Below are 21,760 nucleotides of genomic sequence, written 5' to 3'. Positions count from 1 at the left end.
TGATATCTGAATTAATCCCCCCCCCCCCCCCCCCGATCATTTGAAGGAATGTCGGAAAGAATATAAGTGATCGATGTTTACATTTTATTCTTTTATACTGCTACTTCAGGATTGAAGAGAGTTTGAAGTAAGTTGGGTTGAGCATAGATTTCCTGCTTGAGCATAAACAATGGGGGGAATTCAAAGGTTTTGATAGAAGAGACGTTTCTGAGGAGCGAATTTTGAAGATTGATCAACAGCTCTTTGGCATTCTTCACAATCCATACAGTAACCCGACTTAAGCCCTGACTTACTAAATCTAAGAACGGTAGTAACAAGTTTGGATAAGGACGTTATTAAACAACTACTCCAGTCAGCCATAAAACGTTGTATAAATGTTGTTTATAAGGATTATGAAGTTTTAGAATCCAATACGTTCGAGGAAGATCCGCATGTCGTAAAACACCGTGAAGTGAAAAAACGGGCATAAACATTTTCACAAAAAATGAGTTATTCACTGACGTTAATTGAGGTTAAAATAATGGGGAAATGTTTGAAAAAGGGAAATTAGACGTTTTTCATTACATATTCACATATATGTTGGTGTTCACGGGGCTGTTGTTCTCTTTTCATGCAAGATAAATAATTTTCTTACCTGTACTTAGGTTTTGTGTTAACCTATCGATTTTTTTTTTTTTTTTTTTGGTTTGTTGTAAAAACATACAAAATACATTCATTTCCATAATATCAAATACAGTCCTCTTTTTTAATTCCAGTACTTCTGACGAAATAAATCGCGATAACAAACTTCAAATGTCATAAATCCAGGGTGGCCACCTTTGGTCTTTTTATTATCATAATTGAATGGGCACCAGGGCCCAAGGAGATTGAGAAATATTCTTCCAGTACTTCAAAAAATAGTGATTGTCCAAATGCAAGATGGCTGCCTGTTGATCATTTTGTTCTTTCAATCAGTCTGAAGTTAACAAGAGGCCTAATGGGCATGTATCGCTCACCTGGCTCTACAGCAACTTTAAATTTGATTGAGGTCATTTCTACAGATACTATGCTGATTATCATAGTAAGCTAGGTTTATTCATATTAATAAATTTTCTTGTCCTTCATTCCAGCATTTTATTGGCCTAATATCTGGTCTAGGAGGCTCTTGGCTATCGCAAAATTATTGTTTACAGATTTAAGCCGATTTCACCCCTGTGACTTAAATGTAGGTCAAGGGTCATTAATTTGAACAAACTTTGAAGCCTTTCAGGCCCAATATCAAGTTCCTGGGCCTCTTGGTTATTGAGAAGAAGTCGTTTGAAGATTATAGCCTATTTGACCAATGCGACCTTGAATGAAGGTCAAGGTCATTTATTTGAACAAACTTTGTAGCCTTCACCCCAGCATGCTACAGGCCCAATATCAAGTCCCTGGGCCTCTTGGTTATTGAGAAGAAGTCGTTTGAAGATTATAGCCTATTTGTTGCCCTTCACCCCAGCAAGCTACAGGCTCAATATCATGTCCCTGGGCCTCTTGGTTATTGAGAAGAAGTCGTTTGAAGATTATAGCCTATTTGACCCATGTGACCTTGAATAAAGGTCACAGTCATTTATTTTAACAAACTTAGTAGCCTCATCCCAGCATGCTACAGACCCAATATCAAGTCCCTGGGCCTCTTGGTTATTGAGAAGAAGTCGCTTGAAGATTATAGCCTATTTGACCCATGTGACCTTGAATGAAGGTCAAGGTCATTTATTTGAACAAACTTTCTTGCCCTTCACCCCAGCATGCTACAGGCCCAATATCAAGTCCCTGTGTATCTTGGTTATTGGGAAGAAGTCGTTTGAAGATTATAGCCTGTTTGACCAATGTGACCTTGAATGAAGGTCTAGGTCATTTTTTTGAACAAGCTTTGTAGCCCTTCACCCAAGCATGCTACAGGCCCAATATCAAGTCCCTGGGCCTCTTGGTTATTGAGAAGAAGTTGTTTGAAGAATATAGCCTATTTGACCCATGTGACCTTGAATGAAGGTCAAGGTCATTTATTTGAACAAACTTTGTTGCCCTTCACCCTAGCAAGCTACAGGCTCAATATCATGTCCCTGGGCCTCTTGGTTATTGAGAAGAAGTCGTTTGAAGATTATAGCCTATTTGACCCATGTGACCTTGAATGAAGGTCACAGTCATTTATTTTAACAAACTTAGTAGCCCTTCATCCCAGCATGCTACAGACCCAATATCAAGTCCCTGGGCCTCTTGGTTATTGAGAAGTTGTTTGAAGATTATAGCCTATTTGACCCATTTGACCTTGAATGAAGGTCACGGTCATTTATTTGAACAAACTTGGTAGCCCTTCATCCCAGCATGCTACAGGCCCAATATCAAGTCCCTGGGCCTCTTGGTTATTGAGAAGAAGTCGTTTGAAGATTATAGCCTATTTTACCCATGTGACCTTGAATGAAGGTCAAGGTCAATTATTTGAACAAACTTGGTAGCTCTTCACCCCAGTATGCTACAGGCCCAATATGAAGTTCCTGGGCCTCTTGGTTATTGAGAAGAAGTTGCTTAAATGAAAAAGTTGACGCCGGACGGCCGGACAGACAGACGGACGACGGACGCCGCACCATGGCATAAGCTCACTTGCCCTTCGGGCAGGTGAGCTAAAAATTAAATAGGCACAACCAGGAACCAAAGAAACCTACATGTATTAAGTGTTAGAAAGATGGAAGGATGCAGAGCGATTGAAATGGTTCACCATGATGATGGTGGGCTAAAAATAGTAACAAGAGACAATAATCTGGTACTAATACGTTTTATTCCTGTGAGGGATAACAAGTTTGTCTGTGGGGTTAATACGATACCACATAAAACCGGCATGGATTCAACGAATTGTAGACATTAACTTGATCATGTCAAGTGTCCATGATAATGTGGAGACCTGTGTGGTATATATACATCTACTGTATAATGACATACAGATTGTCTACAATTCTCACCCAGCATAATTCAAAATAAATAAAATGTTGGTCATACAATCACAACATTGACGATTGTTTCACAGTTTGGTAATGCAAGACATGTTCCTGCTTTAAAGCACATATATTGGTCGGTATAAAGATCATAGTGTAGCTACATGTACAAGCAATATGTACCGAATTAATGAAACTTTAAAGATTTCAAGACTGATTTCCAAACAGACAGTTCCTACATTAAGACAAAACTCGACACCATTTCTGTCAACATTTAACAATATATTCTAGTCTAACCAGACCTGAGACATAGAGGAAAGGAAAATCCACTAAAATCACAAGACACTACGATTCACTATGTACAACAGTGGGAATAGTTTCAGTTACTAAAACCAGTAACGTGCATGGGCTCCAAAACAAATAATAAAAAGTTGACCTTCCACCTACAAAAATTTCACAAAATGAAAATATTCTTTCAAGCCCCTCTCTCATGTTACAATTTTGCTGTCATCAGAGAGAATTTAAAAAAAAGGTAAAGACAGAAAAGAAAAATATTATCAAGTCTAGTTTTTATTACAGCTCTATATAAAATGAAATTGAAACTATTTGTCTCAAAATAGACAGGTAGTTCTAGCTACCCAAGTTATGCTCTCTTTAATAATCTATTTGACATTTCAAACAAGTCCATTATTTTCATCAGTAATTTTCACTTTTTTCCTCTGTACAAATCACACTTCATCAGTTTCAATTTCCTCAGCTAGCACATTCATAAGTTACCGACACGTAAATATTAGTACTAGTGAATTTTTTTTTCATTTTTTCGATTCACAACACTTATTTTGTTCGTTTCATACGTGATGCCAGAATATCAGGTAAATCTAAGGTGTGTGACTCCATGCTCCCTGTTCGTGACAGTTTGTATTTCAAGGGATGCTAAGAAATCGAAAAGTCTCTGCCGTCCATGGACAAGACACTTTACCCTAATTGTTGTGGATGGCATGTAACAGGCCATCCATATGTTGTTCAGTGAGGTAGCCAGTAGCTACTACAAAGAAACCCCGTCTCAAAATGACTTTGGCTGTTCATTGGGGGATAGACCTAACAAACTCATTGTATCATAATTTATTAACAATAAAGCTTTTGTAAGAATTTTGTAAATGCCTTGCATTACAAATATCAGCTAATATATTTTTATTCATTAATGAGAAAACAAAGGCCAAGACTAGGTTCCAACAGAAATTTTTGGAAATCTAGATGTACACATCCAACCCACAGAACAAACTTTTGACTGAAGATTGACTCCAAAGTTCTATTAAACTAAACAGGAGGAAAACGATTGTTCCAGGTTCACAGAAGCTGTCTGGTATACTAGCTTTGACATCAAATTTCTACTATTAAACTAAACATGAGGAAAATGATTATTCAAGGTTCACAGAAGCTGTCTAATATACTGGTTTATAGTGTATGTGTACTGTGTGGAAGTTTATTTTATAACAGGACATGAAAAAATTAACTTTGAAAAAAAAAAATCCTTTCTGGCATTGCATCAGGTCTGTATCAAATTAATTGCATCTCGAAGCATTTTCATTGGGAACCAAATTATAGCGTTTTGACATACCCAGTATGTACTTGCGGAAATCTAAAATCTCAAAAAGCACTTTTAGTTTGAAAAACGAGCAATGACTGACTTCAGTTTACTTTATCGATACATTTTTTTAGCCCTCCACCTCTGGGTCGCGACTTCAAAACCCACAAGGGGCAGTTGCCTGGTACCGACAGTAGGCCGGTAATCTGACTTTCATCCACCTCAAAAACCTGCAAGTCCTTAAATAACCCGGCTGTTAATGGGACGTTAAACAAAATAAACCAAACCAAACTTTAATTTAATACATGCAATTTTTTGCGAAGAAAGTAGTATAAAAATCCTGGCTAACTCAAAAAATGTCTCATTTCCTAGTTTCCAATAAAAAGCTACGGTAATATTTCCAGGGAAATCACACTATTTAATTTTACTTTTGGTGTTTAAATCAAAGCCAGACACAAAAACACAATACATAAGGTAGATTATCTCCCTCACAGCCAACAATATTGCAACATTAAAACGTCATAATTTTGATTAGAAAATTGTACATTTAATTCATTGTTCAACACAACACAAGAAAATGATTTTCTGTAAGAGGTGATGCTGGTAAACAAATGAGGAACACAGGTAACATAAACTGTCTAATGCTACTGAGCAACATGTACAGATTTCAACTTTCCTCCTCTTTGAGCGTAATTTTTATGTCATGATGATCAATACAAAATAGGACCGTTCAGAAATAAATTCTTAATGATGTATGCAAAACTTGTTTGATGTAATATAATGACACATGTCTGATAGAAAATATCCATAATTTGTAGAAGATCTTGTGGAAATGCAGAAAAATCACTAAATAAATTCTGAAATAATCCGAGTGACATAGACATTTTATTTTGCAATAATATCAAAGAGTCTATATATAGTAAGGAATTTCTGCTGTCAATGACCCATTTTAACTGATATAGACTATAGTAATACCAATTAAATCTATACATTTGTAGCTGTGATGCCTGAACTTAGCCCTAACAGACCTGAAATTATCCATCTGGATATCAAATTATCAAAGTTTTCATCAGACCCGAGATTATCCATCTGGATATTAAATTACCAAAGTTTTCACAACTTTTTTGTTCATTCCAATGATCACTATGCCATATTAATCAATTACTATTATTTTTTCATATCTGAGCTTTTAACACATAATATCCTGAGCATGTGTGGAGCAAGTACCCAAGGCCACTTTTGAACACCGATGACACAAGGGAACGTAATGATGGCACTAGTGCGTATATAAAATATAGATCTGGTGGTATTTACATAAATCTTTATAACATGTAACGTGATGACTTAAACAGATGTATTGAACTCAAAGAAAACTGAATATTGTTGTATGCAGAAACAAAGGTGAAAAAATTATCTAATTACTCTTCATGATCAATATTTCTTGATTTTAAAACTTTTATAAATCCTTGTCATATTAACAAACAACAAAAAAGATATAAAAGAATATTACTTGAATGACCATGGACCTATTTATCCGAGTGTGATATTACTGTCTGGGTATAATCTAACCCAGTAACTCAATATATATATAGAACCTCTTCCTACAAATAACTTCAGGGTGTGGCCACATGCACTTGTATATACATAATGTAATTATAAATGTAAGAGTCCCATGCAATGAATTTGACAATACACTCTGCCATATTATAACATTCTGAAATTAACTCCTTATATGTAAGTGCTGCAGGCATGACAAAGCAATCTTCACCTTAAGGCTCAAGATTTATTTTTTTACACCCTGAAGGTAAGTATTTATTAATTTTTCTCATCTATTTCCCCAATAGGGCAGTGCATCACCTCGAGCTCATGGCTAAGAAAAATTGTAAGATCGTAGGGGTTAACACAGATGTAATGTACAGCTCAAATGGGAGACAAAGAAGTGAAAAGCGATGAAAAGACGGTCTCCATCAATGAAATCAAAAGATAATTAATTTTGAAGGTAGTAAAAATTCAATGAATTACAATTACTCTTTCTTGAATTAATTCAAAAGCCAGCAGTTTCCTACATGAGCATCCACATAAGATTAAAATTGCATCAGCCGGGTTGTGATAATGAGCTATTAATACATGTGTGCACAATAATGCTACCTTAAAAAGTTTCAAATTGATAATATTGTATGTTGGTTGAATAATAACTACATTTGACCAATATTGATTTCAAAACATTTCAGGAAACTACAAATGGATTGTGAAAATAGTATTAATACATTACATGTATATTGGCATCTCAACTTCTCACAAATATTCCAATTTCATTATATTTCCATTTTTTCCCAAAGTTTCACATGTACATCATTCACTATATATATTAAGAGACTTCATGAGAGTGCCCCTAGATTATCTCTATATATCTGCACCAAAACATAAGATTAAAAGTAAATGAAACAAGCATATATCTTTAAAAATGTTCATGATACAAAATTTCATCTTCAGCTTGTATTAAATGTATGTATAAAATGTAAGCGAGACTTAATATCAATATTACATGTCTTTTTTTGCCACATAATTAAATAATGATGCTGTTTAACAGGACTAACTGTTGTCTGTAATTATGTGATTAAAATGCTGAAAATGTGTGATAAAAATCTTACTGATCATGAGACAATGATTAAAACAATGTGCAGTAGTATGTAACACTGTAAATACAAAATACACATGATCAGAGAACAAAAACAACCTAAAGTTTGCAATCTGCTTGTTTTTGAAGCCATGTCAGTTCGTTTCACGATGTCTAATGTGTATTTTGTACATAATTGGTACATCACAGGAAATGAATTTCCACTCTGTTCCCTATGTTTCATCCTTGAGACCATCTCCTTTCAGGAGTTCAAACAGAAGGCCGCAGGAAGTAAATTCTGGCGGCATGACTGTGTTCAGAATCTCCTTGCCAATCATACTGACACGTGAAATTTCAGGGAGGCGGAGCAGCATTTCGCCGAATTTGTTGTTGTGTTGTGGGTAATGAGAGTTGGTATACAGCCCCAAGGCTTCACAGATGGAGTCCTGGTGTTCCTGGGCTTTACCTGGCTCCTTCAGGCCCTTCACATCTGAAAGGTAACAAAGACAAACATGTAATAAGAGATTTTGGGAACAAGACATCAAGGGAAATGAAGTAAAAATTACAACAGAGGTAAAAACAATGTTTGGTTCCAAATTAAAATGTATGCAATATATCAGTATCCTATTGTTATCATTGTGTGCAAACTCTTCAAAACAATACTATAACTATTTTTTTAATGCAGAATGTCAACTTTTTTCCATCTGAGTAATCTCCCCTTAATTGTTTTTGTACTTTCTGCCTTGGCAAGTTTAGCAAACCACATTTTTTTTAGCATTTCATCAATTTAACACAAATACTTTTGATGAAACTAAAATGAAACACTAACTTGACATCTTAAAATTTATGTTCTCAAGCTATAGGAACTGCTTCTAGGAAATACAACATCAGTAAGAGAATGCCATCATATTTGGAGAAATTCAAAATATTATTGTTTTTCTTAAAAAGAAGCACTCTCAATGGCATTCTCTTACTGGACTTTCTAAATAAGGAGTCACGCACACAAGTAATGGTTGTGATGATAACTTCCTCATCGCAAGGGACATCAGAAATATTTTTTTTTTCATGGGCGACATGTTGGAACATATACATGAGGTCACTGAATTTTATCATAATAAAATTCCCACAAACCTGGTGTGATGAGCATGAGAACTTTTAAAGCCACAAACTCATACTGGTCGACCTGTAGGCGTCTCAGCTGATCTGTAATGGCCAGAAGTCGAGACACAATATCGTCTGCACCATGCCCAAGTTTGGTGGCCTTCTCCATGTCAATGGACTTGCCCATTGGTAGGAATATCTCTGTCGTGCTCTGTATAGACCGCATACAACAGTTGAACAGCAACAAGTCTGCCCAGCAGTTCTGAAGCAGTAAGATCTGGTCGTCTGTCTGTGAGAGGAATGTTCATACATTTAGTTTAAGGAATACAGAAAATGAATATTGTGAACACTATGTACACTGTACAGTATGTAAATGTTTCAAAATATTGATAGCTTATCGATATACATATATATTTTGATTACAGCATGTTTCCAATATTTGTTGGAGAACAAATCAATTTAGCAGTTTAACTTTAAATTCTTGGCTAATTTTTTTCAGCAAAAGAACAATCATAAATAATTGATTTAGGTCATTATCATAATTTCCCTAATCAGGGAAAATGACAACAACTGTGTAATTAACATGCTACAATAAATCACAATTGACTAATTAACAGTAAGGGGTATATATTATATCACTTTGATACCAATTATTCAATACTTACTGCTATCGCACTGAACTGAGGCAGATTACGAGCCCAGCGAACCAACTTGTACAGTCTAAGCTCTGCTAGTTGTAGCAATGACAACATGAATGTCGGGTCATTTTCTGACAAACGATCTGCTGGAAAATCTGCTTGGTTTTCATCGTCACATAAATAGGATTCGACATTCATGATTTCTGTCAATAAATGAGGAACAAATGGCTTTATCGTTTCTTCAGGAGCAGACTTTCCATTACGATTAAGAATTGCCATAAGTTGACTCCCAGATATATCTTCACCAGTCGGTAAAGTCACATGCACATTTTCTAATGAAGTGTTTGGATGATTGGCACTTGGTGCTACTTTACGATGAGAACTTGGGGTGCGTCTGGGTGTTTTAGGAGCAGAGGCCAGTTCCAAGGGATAGACCTTTGGTCGTCCGTGCGGTGAACAGCCATCGTAACTGCTCCTTCCTCCCCTCATCCTGTCATGTCTTATCGCTGCAACAAAATTAAAGTGGAGTCTTAAGAATACAGTATTCGTATTACTTGATGAATATATAATTTCCATGGGAGAAAAATTTAACTGGAATAGCCCTTAACTGGAATAGCCCTAACAGTTAGTTGCCCATTTTGATCTTCAAATCAGTAAAGCAGGGAAGGACTAGTTATACTCCAGATTTGAATGAAGTATAATGCTATATAGCTAGCTACTTTGAATGAAGTATAATGCTAGCTCAACAATAAGCAATCAGCTTTTATTTGTGGATGTACATGCATTGATTTAAAATTTTTTCTAGATGAATAGTTCAGTCCTCTCAAGAGACAATCTATTAAACTCCATTGGTAAGTTGAACACCATTTCCCTTTATTAATTTCCATGTCTTATATTCTTTTTAATTTGATGTATCAATCACAGATTGGCTCTTTATTTTTCTTTTTATCAATATAAAATTACTGAAGATCCAACCGGGATCCACTGTCATCAATTTTAATGAACTGTCATATTAAATTTGATGTGATTTCTGATACTTGAGTTGAAACACATTGCATGTACAATGCATAGAAGAATTTATGTTCATATTTTCTCTTGACTACACACAAATTTCAACAATTAATTTTAGGGTATAGCTTGACAGCATACAGAATTTGTAAATTTGATAAAAAAAAAAAAAAATCACTTACCTTCAAGTTTCATACCATGGATAATGCATTTGGCAAATCGACATGCCGGGCACTTCTTTCGACTTAACTTTGTTATTTCACAATCTCCTTTTCGATGACAAGCGAATGTTTTTTTATTTTGTACAGTTCTTTTGAAAAATCCTTTACAGCTCTCACATGTGAATATCCCATAATGATAACCTGGCAAAAACAAAATGGCAAGATACAGAACTAGTCTGACAAAGTATCATTATATAAACATATATGAATAATCATCTACACAATCTCAATAGACCTGCTGCTATAATATTCATTATCCGTATACATAGAATTCAATTTCATACCTTCCCAAGTCTCTATATATAATTTTACACAGGAGTCTCCTTTGATTTCCGATAAATTTGGCCATCTCAAGACTCCAGTGCAAAATTTTGGTCTTATTACCTCCCTTGGGCGTCCTTTGATATATTCTTGAGATCTTGAGTTCCCAAAAATAGGACCAAAGGGACCTAGCCATATATAGTGTCTCCATATATACTGTATCGATTCCAAAAATTTACAACCAAATCGTTTTGCTTTTTTTTAAATTATCAAAAATGAATGAAAACATGACAAAATATTCCATGTCTCACCTGAAATTGCATCCCCACATATTGGACATGGTCCCATGGAGGGGTCTGGTGGTAGACCAGAATCCCTACAAGGCATCGAAGATACCACTTCCACAGGTGCATTGTCATTCATTATTGTAAAACTGCCATCCTCTGCATACCGGAATTGTTTCACAGGTGATGAACGGTCTAGACCGACATTGTTTGGTTTGTCTGATGTGTTAGGCATGTAGAATCGCTGTCCATCTTGTTCTATCACCATGCCAACAGGCTGTCCTACAGCATCTGAAACTACCACATCATTAATTGGTGATGGCACATTTACCTGACCATTGCTGTCTTGGTAACAAATAATCATCTGCTTCTCCTGCTCCAGAGCATCGGACTCCTTAGACTGAACTTGTGAAAGGTCATTAGTTTGGGAAATGGTCTCTGCTGGACAATCACCTACTTTAGACTCCTTATCTATACCACCTGTTTTCAAGTGATGAGATGCGAGGGCAGATAGCACATTGACCATACTTAGGTCCCCACCCGAGTTTGAGGTAATTATGATGGTTTCGCGACCAGATGCATTCTCCTGGTCCTGTAGTCTGGCCTCTTCCTGAACCTGTTGGACAGCACTGTTGATAGCATTCTGTTGATGCAGTTGGTCTATCTTCCATTTTAACATGCTCTTTATGTTTTCCGATGAGATGTTGATGCTATCTTGAGCGAACACTTGGCCTGGACTTTCACAGGTACTATCTATATCGGATGACACAGATCTGGAATGTAGACGAGACTGTTCAGAGACAGGTTCATTCATACCCTGTAATATATGATTGACCGAGTGGCCTCCAGAGGCTTGAAGATCCTCCATCATCTCCTGTTTGACATTGATGTTTGGCTGCATGCTGACAGTGTGCCGGTCCTTGGTGGAGGTGAGGGTCTGTGATATGGCCTGAAGGAGCACTGGAGAAATGGTCACCTCATTAAGCCCACTCATGTCTGTAATATAAAAATTTTCAACATTATTCTCATCATTTCATTAATTTGTAGTTATTTATAATACGGTATCCTACATTTAGGGTATAATAGGAAACTTTTAAGTTTTACAGAGATTTAGCACACACTTCATATCATAATTGTGTGGGTGCAATAGGGTCACCCAGTGGTAACGTATGTCGTTCACTTAAATGATCCGAGTTGCATTTTTCACTGGGTACTCCAGTTTCCTTCCATAGAAAATATAAGTCAACATATATATAAACATAACCTGTTTCTGAACGTTTGGAATGTAAAATAATTCCAGGTCCTATATATTATACACCGAAGTCGGTGCTTCAATGCCAAACTCTCAAAAAAGAAGAAAAGTGGCAAAAATGATAAAATAGTTGAATTGTTTTTTATGACAATAGAACAGGTACTTCCTTGAGATTTTTAATAACCAGATTTAAATTAACAAAAACATTTAAACTGAAAAATTATATTCACTTATTGTATTAATTTCATAATTGCCTTTGATGACAATGGCTGAACAATTTGCTGTAATTAATCTTTTTTGCGAGGAGGATTGAGGAGGATTCAATCATAATTGGTGTACAGGTACAATACAATTTAAAGTCTTTCTATACCAATAGAAATGTGTAATTTTATTGAGATTATTGACTAAATTGGGGCATGTCTGTTGCAATAATCTGCACAAACATAATTGCAATCACAAAAGGAATGTAGTGTTGATATATATGTCAAAATAAATAATTGTTAGTAATACAGCGGAGATGGTATCGTGTCTCAAAGTGACAATATTAATTAGTTGTGGAAACAATTTGAGTCATCTCTCAAAATGACGATATTAGTTTTCAAAACAATTCATACTGTATTTTAAATACCGAGTGAAAAAATAACGGGCTAAAAATAATTTCAACATATATTTACTTAATATTTATACAACTCCAGACTGTGTAGCGATATCTAGAAGGTTTAGTATACAAAAACCGCCGACAGCGGGTGTTTGTTTTCGTTACAAGGCCGAATATTGGCGTCGCTGTCAAGGTCGGTTCAGTGTCCAAACTGACCATCGATGGGTACTCGGACACGTGAAACGAGGCGTGCGTCATATTAAGACATCCTTGTGTAATTCATTAAATAAATCTTACCTAGATGATTTATTTTAGACATATAAACGTAATTTCCAATGTCAGCTACACTAGGGACAGACAAAAATAGACCCTCCTGTGTTGTTGTCGGAATAGGAGCGCGCACATGTGGTCTTTGTTTGAAAACAAAGCGGTGGTAATGTCTCTCTTCAAAATATGCAACACGATTAACCTTTAATCAGGAGGAAATAACTACATACTGATTGAGATGTCCTCGTAAATGTTCCGCTATAGTTTACTCATATGGCTTGTGAGTTTTCTGATGGCTTCTAGATACCCGTGCTTGGTTTCGATGCTCTTCGGCCATGACCTTGCACCCTCTGAAACGTCCTTCACTGAATCTTTCGGTTCTCCACGCCCCTCTCATTTGGCAACAAATTTAACATTGTTTTAATGAGCTACTTACCACAATCAAATAGTATTTCCAATTTTTCTTGTCAGATTTGTCAGATTTTCACAATGGCGGCCATTTATGTGTATTTGGACGCCATATGACTGAAATCAATTTTTACGTAGAGAGTATTACTCCGCGAAGATTGTAATTTATTAAAACAACGAGTTACCTCCCCTATAACACTATTTGGCAGGTGCGCGTACCATTTTTGGTTAATGAGTGAAAACTGTTATTTATTTTATTAACATGATATAGTTTTTGAATGAGAACAAGTTAAAATTTGGAACTATTTCAATTAGAAATTGACAATTAAATTGTGCAGATAAGAAAGTCTATTCTAAGTCGTGTTTTTTGTAAAAAAAAAAACAAAAAAAACACCTCGGACACAGATCTTGTGTACCCGAATTCGCATGTATATATTTCTCTGATATATGTGATTGGCGACAGGGTACAGACTTAATTTTTTTTACCAATGCAGGTCTTATTGCTACATTTACATGCTTTACCTGTTCTTTAAATAATCTAAAATCCTCCTGGCAATGCTTGTGTTAATATAGCGTATTGCATTGAGAAACAAACATCATTTTCACGTTAATGATGAGCTTGAAATAACATTTAAATATTTTCAGGCATCTACACATAATCTTGTTGTTAACACATTTTAAGATAATGATTTCATATTAAACGCGCCCATCCCCCGTGCGGCTGTGTTTGAGGAAAGGTACTGTACAGATAGACTTTATTTATGTCCTCCTTGTTGTGGAGTTTGTATGTATCGGCGAATAGTCTATTAGTTCTCGTTAATAGCATTAAAATAAAAGACATTTATCGACTCTTTGAAACCTAAGATATGTTTTAAATATGAAATATCTAGAGAAATTATTCTTGGTGCATGTTCGGCCTAGAATATGTTTGTGAGGTTTGGGATAATTGAATAAGGAGACAAAGAGGCTATCCTGGAAACATATATGAAGTCGTATAATTTTTTTTATAACTGTTTTATTTTTCAAAGCTTTAATACAGATATGATATAAGACGAGAACATAGACAGAGGGACATACACACTTACCCACACACATTCCCATGTACACACACATAATAACTATCACGTTTTATAATTATCATCACACTCTGCTCACCATTTAACAGTACAAAGAAGCACCTACATACATATATAATGACTGCATGTGCTTTCATCCACACCCCCACACACAGACATGTAAAGAGAGAGAGGGGGAAAGAGAGACAAAACAGACAGACAAAACAGAGACAGACAGACAGACGAGAGAAGACATAGAGACAGACAGGTAGAGAGGTTCCCATACACTTTTATTTACTGATAAGGAACTACTTACAATCTATGTTTAGAAAATATAAATACAAGCTGTAATCTTTAAGTATGGTATATTGTCAGGGCATGTGCCATTAAAAGATATAGATATGTATATATATATTACACATACTGGTTTATATAAAGAAAAACTACCTGTACCATATTAAGTCATATTTCTAACAAATGCATCCACTTTCTCCAATTTCTTTCAAACTTCTTTTGAATTATATCACTTTGACTTGAAATTATATACTGTTGTTCATTATAATGATATTTAATAACATTCATTAGTGCATTTATATTAAGAGTTTTATGAAGCCATCTTGTTTTAAAATATAATGCTTAATAATTATAAGTATTTCATTATCAACCATATTAACACGTGGAAAAGTTACTCCAAAAAAGAACAGAGTCCTTATTCATTAAAAATGGGATAAACAAAATATCAATTATATATCAAATCTTCCAAAAAGAGTCTGAACCTGAATACATTCCCATAGACAATGTACTATTGTTTCCCTTTCCCTATTACATAGTGAGCAAATTGGACTAGGATGTAAATCAATTATAAAAAGAAAGGTATTGGTTACTAAAACATGGTGTATAATTCTCACTTACAACCATTGAAGTTTTGAACTTTTTGGTACAGTAAAAGACATTTTAAAGATTCTTTCCCATTTCTCTTTGTCATACTCAAATTCCTCATTCCATTTTCTTGTACCTGTTTGTGTGATTGCAGGAGTTATCATGCAGTTATGAAAATCTGTAGAGCCTTTTTGATTCTTAAACAAATATTTCAAATCCAAGGGGTATGAAAGGCAGACAGAGTGTCTCCATCTGAAAATCAAATCTTCGCAGAAAATGCTTGGCCACTGACACAATACTTTGGAACTGAGAAAATTTGTATTGATATGGTATCTATTTGAAAACTCATTACATATGAAACAAGAAATATCTTTAAAAAAGATAAACGGAATAGTTTAAATGCTGGTGTTTATAATATAAAACTGCTCGTGAAATAAATTAACGAACTAATGTGTTTCAGCACAGATAACAAAATGATATCAGTTTGAATCATTTTGGTGATAATACCATGCGCGTAGCCAAGTTGTTTTGTATGTGTATGCAGAGAAATGCAATGAGGGTTGAATGAGTACCGTATTATGACATACAGTTGAGTATTTGGACAATTTAAGTCCGTCATTTAACGATGTCCGAATAGTTACGTTGTCCTGTTTTCTTGAAACGATGAGCCTTGTACAGCATTAAGAATGATAATTTGTGTTGACTTTACCTTATTTTGCACGCTTGGAACACGTTTACATAATGTCCGAATATGTGTTCAATAACCATACGTACATAACCATAGTCCATTGGGCAAAGCAATACCTTTCCAGTGGAAAGGGCTGTAAAAGAAAGAAATCAAGACCAAAAACCTGAGATCAACCTTGTATTTAAGTCGCGTTACCGTAACACGACGTTTTGGGATGATCATTGCGACAAAGGGTGATGTTTTAATGACGGTATGTGTAGGTAAAATACATTTATATATAAAAATACAGTTGCAGTTATAAAAGTTCCAGTAAAGTCGAATTGAATTTAATATAAAGGAATCTTTCAACTGTACCGGTGGTCATAACATAGCACGACATGTGTTCTAGAGTTCAGTTAGAAAGGGGTCAGAGTTCAGAAGCTTAACTACCAGAGAACTGTGTTCATGTGACAACCCAGGCAAGCCAGGAAAATCACACTTGGTCTCGTTTGGAGACGTTAATCCCACTATTTAGCAGCCTTGATATGTAAGGCAAAACATTCGTGACAGCATTGGTGTGCAAACGTAATGATTTAAAAATACATTAATTTACTATTTTCATTGAAGATCAGACAAATGGTACATATATCATATCAAAATCTGTACATTTGAATATTAGATTTCTGTGTCTATCTGCGTTCAGAAAGCTGTGTTTCATTATATTCAATAACATTCCTAAGCATACGTGTAGTAACGTTCACCTAACGTTTGAAAGCAAACGATTTCCTTAAAAGTATTGATTCATTCCTGCACCTTACCAACTGTCATGTAGTGAAGAAAATTCCAATGGTGAATTTTGTACTCTATGCGCATATATAACTCCGGACCTGTTCTTTTGGTTAATGTTTTATCATTCATTTTAAGATTAACAGTAACAAATATGTACAGTTGTAAATCAGACTTCACCCTGGTTTCCGGTTGTAAGTAGTCCTTTATAGGGATGGCACCAAAGGAAGAATGGTGGGCTAGATCAGACCCCAGAACATTTTTAAATGTTGCTATGCCCAAATTTTAAATCATATTAAAATGAGCAATTTAAATATGTAAATAAGATATTATCTCCAATTTTCACTATTCGCTCATTCACTACATGTACGTTTAACAATAGATGATATAGGTGCTTATTTTACTTTTCTTAATTGAGAAAGTATCAGATTATTTTTTCTACAAGTTTCATGCAATTTGTGCCGAAATACACACACACATATTTGAAAAAAAAGTTTTTCTCGTTGTGTATAATTGTTATAATGGAATAAGATAAATTATAATTCTATGTTGTATTGTGTTTCGCATATTATCGTGATAACATATCTTATATAAGATAATACCTTTTAAGGGATAGGAGATCTAACAATGCTATATAGTTTTCATTCAGCACGTATCTGAATATAGCTGTCAGATTGTCTGCCATGTGTAAAAGAGCTTTCAGATACCCCTTTCCTCGTGGAATCAATTGAAATCTACTTTTACCTGAAATGGTTTTACATGTACGTCTAACTGCAAAAAAGCAAATACGTGTACTTGAGACATATTTAAAAATATAATCTGTTTAGTATAAAAAAGATAATCTGAATTGTATAAAATAAATATGTATTGTAGAAGGGAATGGTAGGAGAGATAAACAGAAGAAAATTAGGAGAATTTAGAAAATAATTTGCTCTATTTTGAAGGTACAATACCAAATAGACTGATTGATCAAGACAAGAGAGGTGGAGGACGCCAAGCCGGAATTAAGTTAATAATCATATAGTAGAGTAAAGTTACAAAAAAAAAATGTTATTGATTTATTCTATTTTTTTCTTTTAATTTAAGTTTCCTATGTTTAGGACTTCACGTTTTTGTATCAAAGCTCATTTAAAACTTGTCGAAACGCTTTTAAGTCTATATTAAGTTTTTAAGTCTATATTAGTATACATGTATATATCTGGTATCTTTTTTATTTGACAACTAATTTTGAAATTATTTGGATTTATTTTCATTTTTCCCATAATTTGTGTAAACCGTTAGATATCAAAACTAAGTTTTGTGTGCTATTTAGAAGGGGGGGGGGGGGGGGTCTTTCTCTAACTGTATGTTTCCTTTCCCCCGTACAGTGTTAGTGTGTGACGACAGAATCCTCAGGAACTACTAGTACACTTTGTACAAACTCTCTGTCCATATGTACCGCCATCTTGGATTTAGAATTTCCGCCGCGTCCAGCTGCGACCACATTCATGGATGGTTACAGAGATACTTTATGGAATATTCACACAAAACGTGTATATATCATGGTGCAGTGTAATATATGGAATGCACGAGAGGATATGATCTGTAGATATATTATAAATTCTTACTTACCTAACTTTTATACATACATGTATATACCTATATAGTACCACGACAAAGCTATACACGGTTTATTGACGGGAATCACTAGATCAACGTTACAATACCGACAATTAATACTGGGTATTAGTATTTCATCTAGCAGCTAGAATTTAGTATGCCAAATTTCATGTGAATGGAATTGTTTTAAATGGAAATTAAGCTAACTATATAACGATACGGCTATATATATACAGATACGTTTATCATTCTATTATAGGTATCTGACATAAACGAAAATGTTGTTAATCAATTATTAACATTTAGTTAATAATTTAATAAGTAAGCCCTAATTAATCTTCATCTTTGTTAATATCATAATTAATTGCCCAATCGTATCAAGTTTCCATTGTTTTTTTTCATCACCTTTTGATACAAAGTATATCTTAAAATATGTATAACATTTCAAAGTTGCTGAAATTGTATATAATGTATCAAATATTACATGTATATAGCCAAGAAACTATTCCACATTTCATGTGCATACAATGTACATCGTACATACATACATATGTATGTACATCCCTGTTTTACTGAAGTAAACACCAAAGTGTACTGGAGTCAACATCGTAGTGTACTAGGGTCAACCTCGTCATGTACTGGGGTCAACCTCGTAATGTACTGGAGTCAACCTCATAATGTACTGGAGTCAACATCGTAGTATATTGGAGTCAACATCGTAGTATACTGGAGTCAACATCGTAGTATACTGGAGTCAACACCGTATTGTACTGGAGTCAACACGGTAATGAACTGGAGTCAACACCGTATTGTACTGGAGTCAACACCGTATTGTACTGGAGTCAACACCGTAGTGTACTGGAGTCAACATCGTATTGTACTGGGGTCAACACCGTAGTGTACTGGAGTCAACACCGTACTGTACTGGAGTCAACACCGTATTGTACTGGAGTCAACACCGTAGTGTACTGGAGTCAACATCGTATTGTACTTGGGTCAACACCGTAGTGTACTGGAGTCAACACCGTACTGTACTGGAGTCAACACCGTAGTGTACTGGAGTCAACATCGTATTGTACTGGGGTCAACACCGTAGTGTACTGGAGTCAACACCGTACTGTACTGGAGTCAACACCGTACTGTACTGGAATCAACACCTTACTGTACTGGAGTCAACAGCGTACTCTACTGGGGTCAACACCGTAGTGTACTAGAGTCAACATAGTAGTGTAATGGAGTCAACACCGTATTGTACTGGAGTCAACACCGTTGTATACTGGAGTCAACCTCGTCATGTACTGGGGTCAACCTCGTAATGTACTATAGTCAACAACAGTGCAAGTATATATGTTCAATACGTGTACAGTACAAACTGTCAATAAACACGTAAAAATGATGTTCCGCTGAACTATAAATTAACCAAGTTAAAGTATATTTCTGTACATTAACAGGGATGTTTGAAGTCAAAAGCCTATTATTATACGTCCCTGACATTAACTACATTACAAGAGGGTGTGGAAATTAAGATTAACTTTACTGCAGCAACCCCTTAAATAAATTCAGGTTAACACTTATGGTAACCAACGACAAAGTCAAAAGATGGGCTATCTTACCCCCCTCCCCTCCAACAAACACGCCTAATTTACCCTCACATTCCCTGTACTTACCTGGTGATACGTGCATGCGCCTTTAAGCACTTCATAGGTAGTCCTCCGAGCTCGGACCCAGTTTTTAGTTATGTACATATAATTGATATCCAGTCGCAATTTAAGCTTCGCTGTTTGAATGGTGACACCCGGGGTGGATGACATTGTCAAGTTCGCGTCAAGGACAAAGCTTAACGACCTTCAAAATATGAATGGTGCCGTCACCAAGGGCAAACCTTTCGGGTCGTTGTGGATATATAATCAACATACGATTGTATAGCCGATATAGAGACGGCATCGTGTAACACAGATCATTCTTTTATAATAATTCTATTTACTCAAAGGTTCAGGTCAACTACAAGCATTTTTCATATTTTCAAAATATGGAGTGCAGTTTCACAAAATTTAGTTGGCATATTGCATTCTTATTATTGAACACGGAACTGTGTTTTTGTGAAAATGATTAATTAGATAACAATATGCATGCATATAACGTGCCTATCATAACATTGATCGATTCAATAACTTACATTCCCAGGTCCAAGTTTCATCAAAATTCCAATTATCCTAAGGAAATTCTTTAACGGATTTTTTTCCACAGGAACACATTACAGAATCTAAGTCATTAGCTAAGATTTCCCTTAAATGATGTTTTCAAATGCATTTTTATGTTAAGGAATTCTCATACAATATGTAAGTTAAGCGACATTAATCGCAAAAAAAGTCAGATAAGGAAGTGTCGTACAATATGTAAGTTAAGGAAGTGTCGTACAATATGTAAGTTAAAGAAGTGTCGTACAATATGCAAGTTAAGGAAGTGTCGTACAATATGTAAGGTAAGGAAGTGTCGTACAATATGTAAGTTAAGGAAGTGTCGTACAATATGTAAGGTAAGGAAGTGTCGTACAATATATAAGGTAAGGAAGTGTCGTACAATATATAAGGTAAGGAAGTGTCGTACAGTATAATAGTTTAGGAAGTGTCGTACAATATATAAGTTAAGGAAGTGTCGTACAATATATAAGGTAAGGAAGTGTCGTACAATATAATAGTTTAGGAAGTGTCGTACAATATGTAAGTTAAGGAAGTGTCGTACAATATGTAAGGTAAGGAAGTGTCTTACAATATATAAGTTAAGGAAGTGTCGTATAATATAATAGTTTAAGGAAGTGTCGTACAATATAATAGTTTAGGAAGTGTCGTATAATATGTAAGATAAGGGAATGTCTTACAATATTTAAGTTAAGGAAGTGTCTTACAATATATAAGTTAAGGAAGTGTCGTATAATATAATACAATACGATAATACATAATCATTATTTTTAGAACGAAATCAACATAATTGACATGCAATATGTACATGTATAGTGAGTATATAATTTATCATGACGCATGTATGGCTTTGTGGCTATAATCAGAACAAAACGTTACAGCCTTTAGGAATGTAAGGCATATAGATCACATGACCTCATATAGATACATGTACTAGATAGAAAAATAGATAGCTGTGTTATATATATGTAAAATATATATTTTAGGTGACCATGAAATGTCTTAGTTCCGGATAATGTTAGCCAGTTGTTTATATTTTGGTTCGAATATTAGTTTGCTTTGTTGTTTTCCGGAATATAAAGAGTTGCCGCCACGAAGCGAGAATGATGGTGTTGTGTTGTCATTTCTCTGGGTAATTCCCCCAACGTATCCCTCGATTGTAACATGGTGGAGAATCCAAACTCAAGGAAACCTCAACTGCCAAGCAAGTGCCTCATCGTTTTATTTTGATGTTATCGTCGAAATTGTAATGTGAACTTATTATTTGCGTAAGCACGTGTGTGGCAGGCAGCCGCTGTGACCGTTTGATGTGTGTTATGCCTATGATGTGACTGTATTGCCGTTTCATCTGTCTTTGTGATTGACACGATTTATACCATTGAGATGCT

General features: G+C 35.2%; 1 protein-coding gene across 2 annotated transcripts; it reads right to left on the bottom strand.

Annotated features, from left to right (window-relative positions):
- Positions 1 to 2,775: 2,775 nt before the first annotated feature.
- Positions 2,776 to 13,330, bottom strand: LOC117321916 (nuclear hormone receptor FTZ-F1 beta-like). 2 transcript variants are annotated; one of them, XM_033876542.1, is made up of 6 exons: positions 13,217 to 13,330; positions 10,691 to 11,659; positions 10,080 to 10,259; positions 8,917 to 9,395; positions 8,282 to 8,540; positions 2,776 to 7,640 (listed from the first exon to the last, which is right to left on the bottom strand). In XM_033876542.1, exons 2-6 carry the CDS (start codon positions 11,655 to 11,657, stop codon positions 7,384 to 7,386), a joined length of 2,142 nt encoding a protein of 713 aa, XP_033732433.1. In that variant the 5' UTR covers positions 11,658 to 11,659; positions 13,217 to 13,330; the 3' UTR covers positions 2,776 to 7,383. The 2 variants fall into 2 exon arrangements, with proteins under 2 accessions (XP_033732433.1, XP_033732432.1); XM_033876541.1 differs by lacking the exon at positions 13,217 to 13,330 and adding an exon at positions 13,011 to 13,162.
- Positions 13,331 to 21,760: the final 8,430 nt, after the last annotated feature.

This window comes from Pecten maximus, chromosome 2 (assembly GCF_902652985.1).
Source record: "Pecten maximus chromosome 2, xPecMax1.1, whole genome shotgun sequence".
In the NCBI taxonomy this organism is placed as follows: domain Eukaryota; kingdom Metazoa; phylum Mollusca; class Bivalvia; order Pectinida; family Pectinidae; genus Pecten; species Pecten maximus.
Note: the sequence above shows the minus strand (reverse complement) of the source record. Positions and strands in the feature narration are given on the sequence as shown.

Coding starts and splice junctions, on each gene's coding strand:
- LOC117321916 (XM_033876542.1), bottom strand. CDS start 11,657: ATGAGTGGGCTTAATGAGGTGACCATTTCTCCAGTGCTCCTTCAGGCC. Junction 9,396..10,079: donor CCATGGTATGAAACTTGAAG/GTAAGTGATTTT, acceptor ATTTTGTTGCAG/CGATAAGACATGACAGGATG. Junction 7,641..8,281: donor TCTCATGCTCATCACACCAG/GTTTGTGGGAAT, acceptor GTTACCTTTCAG/ATGTGAAGGGCCTGAAGGAG.